The sequence below is a fragment of the Rana temporaria genome, chromosome 3 (assembly GCF_905171775.1).
Source record: "Rana temporaria chromosome 3, aRanTem1.1, whole genome shotgun sequence".
Classification (NCBI taxonomy): domain Eukaryota; kingdom Metazoa; phylum Chordata; class Amphibia; order Anura; family Ranidae; genus Rana; species Rana temporaria.
Window position 1 is genome coordinate 469,511,675 of NC_053491.1, and position 3,846 is coordinate 469,515,520.

General features: G+C 42.7%; 1 protein-coding gene across 1 annotated transcript; it reads left to right on the forward strand.

Annotated features, from left to right (window-relative positions):
* Nucleotides 1–1,332: 1,332 nt before the first annotated feature.
* LOC120930632 (olfactory receptor 10A3-like) lies at nt 1,333–2,303 on the forward strand. The gene has a single exon (XM_040341808.1). It carries the CDS (start codon nt 1,347–1,349, stop codon nt 2,301–2,303), a length of 957 nt encoding a protein of 318 aa, XP_040197742.1. The 5' UTR covers nt 1,333–1,346.
* Nucleotides 2,304–3,846: the final 1,543 nt, after the last annotated feature.

A 3,846-nucleotide genomic window follows, 5' to 3' on the forward strand; every position in this document is an offset into this window, starting at 1 on the left:
AACATGGCCTCTGGCTTTGAGCCAAAAGTTGAGCCAAAAGTTATGGGAGTGGGGTCCTACAGAGTAGGAGAGGAGGCGAGGCTAAACCCATACGTATGCTGACATGGAATCCGTCAGGAAATTACATTTTTTATTTTTGATTTAATACCAATTCTGAGTACCATATATACTCGAGTATAAGCCGAGTTTTTCAGCACATTTTTTTGTGGACCCAGTACTGGCTGGCCTTAGGTCCCCTGGACCCCAAACTTGGCACACATGTAGCCCCACTCTTCCTCTACATGCGTGCAAAGTTTGTTGTCCGGGGGATTGATTTTTCAAAGCCGGGCACCCCTTCCATAGACTCCCATGTTAAACAGTAATTTCTCCAGTGATCCGGTACCGACCGGTCGTAGGTCCCCTGGACCCAGAAATTGGTACACATGTAGCCCAATTTCTCCTCTACAAGTGTGTCTGGGAGACCTACGGCTGGGGAGCACCGAATTTTCAAAGCTGGGCACCCCTTCCATAGACTCCCATGTTAAACGTCAGTCTAGTCATGGACACAGTGAGGCATGGGCATAGTGAGGCATGGGCACAGTGAGGCATGGACACAGTGTGGCATGGGCATAGTGAGGCATGGACACAGTGAGGCATGGGCACAGTGAGGCCTGGACACAGTGAGGCATGGACACAGTGAGGCATTGGCACAGTGAGGCATGGACACCGTGAGGCATGGGCACAGTGAGGCATGGGCACAGTGAGGCATGGACACAGTGAGGCATGGACGCAGTAAGGCTAGGACACATTGAGGCATGCACATGGTCACAGTGAGTCACACAGTGAGGCATGCACACGGACACCCTAGGCTTATACTCGAGTCAATACATTTCCCCATTTTTTGTGGTAAAATTGGGTGCCTCGGCTTATATTCGGGTCTGCTTATACTCAAGTGTATACGGTATTTCGTTTTAAAACAAAATCAATATGTTTTATTTGTTTTAAATTGATTGTGCGTAAAATATTTTTTTAATTATAATTATTTTTTTATATAATAAAATCATAAATTATTTTTATCACCGTAATAACCTCAGGCATTCAGTTATTTCCCATGTGGACTGTTAAAGATTTCAGCGCAGTTAAAGTCCTCAAGGGTTTGCATTCCTCAGGGTATATAATACAAGTATAAATAAATTCCATTCAGCATTAAGGAATAAACCATTTTTTAATATAGAAGAGACTGCATGTACATATAGAAGTTTCTACTTCAATATTTTACATTTTTAATAAAAGGAACCAGTGAAAACCTATCACTGATATATGGATATGTCATTATATCCACCTTCTAATTCTTAACCGTGCCAAACATGTCAATGTTACAAAGCAACTCTTCTTTGACTGAATTTTTTCTCGTTGGGTTTCAGAATCTTAACTCCTTCAAAATCCCACTCTTCCTTCTTCTTATTATTACGTACATCATGGCTATAAGTGGAAATCTTCTCATTGTTGTGCTGGTATCAACCAGTCATCTTCTGAGGTCTCCCATGTATTTCTTCCTTTGCCATTTGTCTATATGTGATTTTGTACTATGCTCAAGCGTTATCCCAAAAACCTTAAATGTTATAATACATGGGGGAAGCAGTATACCTTTCTTGGCCTGTTTCATTCAATTTTACATTTTTGGATCTTGTCTCTCGACAGAATGCTATCTCCTGACGGCAATGTCCTATGACCGATATGTGGCCATCTGCCACCCCCTGAGTTATATCTTGATCATGAACTTCAATATTTGCCTTTATCTTGCTGCAAGTTCTTGGCTTGCTGCATTTTTTATTTCCATAATTTCTCTCTTTATGGTCTACAGTTTGAATTTTTGTGGCCCCAACACTATAGATCACATTTATTGTGACCTCAGTCCTATATTAGAACTTTCCTGTTCAGATACTTTTGTGGCTAAAATGGGGGCATCACTTCTAACCACCATTATTGTCATTTTTCCTTTTGTGTTTGTCATTGTGACCTATGTGTACATCTTTACCACCATTCTTGGCATCACCTCCAACATCGGGAAGCAGAAAGCCTTCTCTACTTGTAGCTCTCATCTTTCTGTTGTGTGTGCATTTTATGGTTCGTTAATCAGCATTTATTTTAGTCCTTCCAAAGGAAACTCCCTCAATACAAATAAGGTCATATCTCTTTTATATACGCTGTTTACCCCTTTGTTCAATCCAGTTATATACACTTTGAGAAACCAGATAATCAGAAAAACTGTGATTATATTTTTTAAAAGAATATCACAACTCGATGTGCATTCCTTTTGCTGATTTTTTTGCCAATTTGCTTCTAGCTGTATATATAATTTTTTGTACTTCACAGCAAAATAAAGAATGAGAGAAGGTTGGTCACTTCAGCTCTTGTGCAAGTATATCCCTTACGGTCTAGATCGGTGGTCTCCAAACTGCGGCCCTGGGGCTGGATGTGGCCCTTTTCCTGCCTTTATCCTGTCCTTGGGACACTATTACTCTCAGGCCCCGTACTCACGACCAAACATGTCTGCTAAAACTGGTCCGCAGACCAGTTTCAGCAGACATGTTTGGCCGTGTGTTGGCCCGAGCGGACCATTTTCGGGCGGATCGGACAGGTTTCCAGCGGACAACTGTTTCCTGGACTTGCTTTAAAACAGTCCGCTGGAAATCTGTCCGCCCGGACATGTACGGTCGTCTGTACAGACCTACCGTACATGTCCTGCCGCCCGCCATCCCTCGCATGCGTCGAATGACTTCGACGAATGCGTGGAAGCATTTTAAAGGCAGGCCGCCCACGTCGCCGCGTCATTGTCGCGGCGACACCGCGTCATCGACGCGGCGACACCACGGACACGCCCCGCGTATTGTTTACGCGCGGACTTCTGTTCGATGGTGTGTATAGCCATCGAACAGAAGTCCCCGGGCAGTCCCCGGCCAGACATGTCCGATGGAAGCGGTCTGCAGACCGTTTTCATCGGACATGTCCTGCCGTGAGTACAAGGCCTTACTGTTATGAGACACTTTTTATCCAACTGACACCCAACAACAGGGCATCATTTATCCCCCTGACACCAATAATAGGGTATTATTCCTTCCCCTAATACCAAATATGGTGATGTTTATGCCCACTGATGCCTGGGAAATTTCCACTACCACTGGCCACAGTCTGGCCCCCCTAACGTCTTAAGAACAATAAACTGGTCCTTTGTTTATAAAGTTTGAAGACCCCTGGTCTAGACTCTAGAGCATTACTTAAGGTGATTATAACCCTTAAACACTGTAGCTCTCTTTTGGGGATGGGGGGGTGCTTTTGAGAAATGGCCCTTCCCAAACAGGATATTGCACTTGTGGCTAAAATGGGGGCATCACTTCTAACCACCATTATTGTAATTTTTCCTTTTGTGTTTGTCATTGTGACCTATGTGTACATCTTTACCACCATACTTGGCATCACCTCCAACATCGGGAAGCAGAAAAGCTTCTCTACTTGTAGCTCTCATCTTTCTGTTGTGTGTGCATTTTATGGTTCGTTAATCAGCATTTATTTTAGTCCTTCCAAAGGAAACTCCCTCAATACAAATAAGGTCATATCTCTTTTATATACACTGGTTACCCCTTTGTTCAATACAGTTATATACACTTTGAGAAACCAAATAATCAGAAAAACTGTGATTATATTTTTTTTAAAGAATATCACAACTTGATGTGCATTCCTTTTGCTGATTTTTTGCCCATGTGCTTCTAGCTGTATATATTATTTGTTGTACTTTACAGCAAAATAAAGAATGAGAGAAGGTTGGTCACTTCAACCGTTGTGCAAGTACCTGTATATCCCTTATGG

Excerpts from the sequence above, each read along its gene's own strand:
- LOC120930632 (XM_040341808.1), top strand. The coding sequence starts at position 1,347 with ATGTCAATGTTACAAAGCAACTCTTCTTTGACTGAATTTTTTCTCGTT.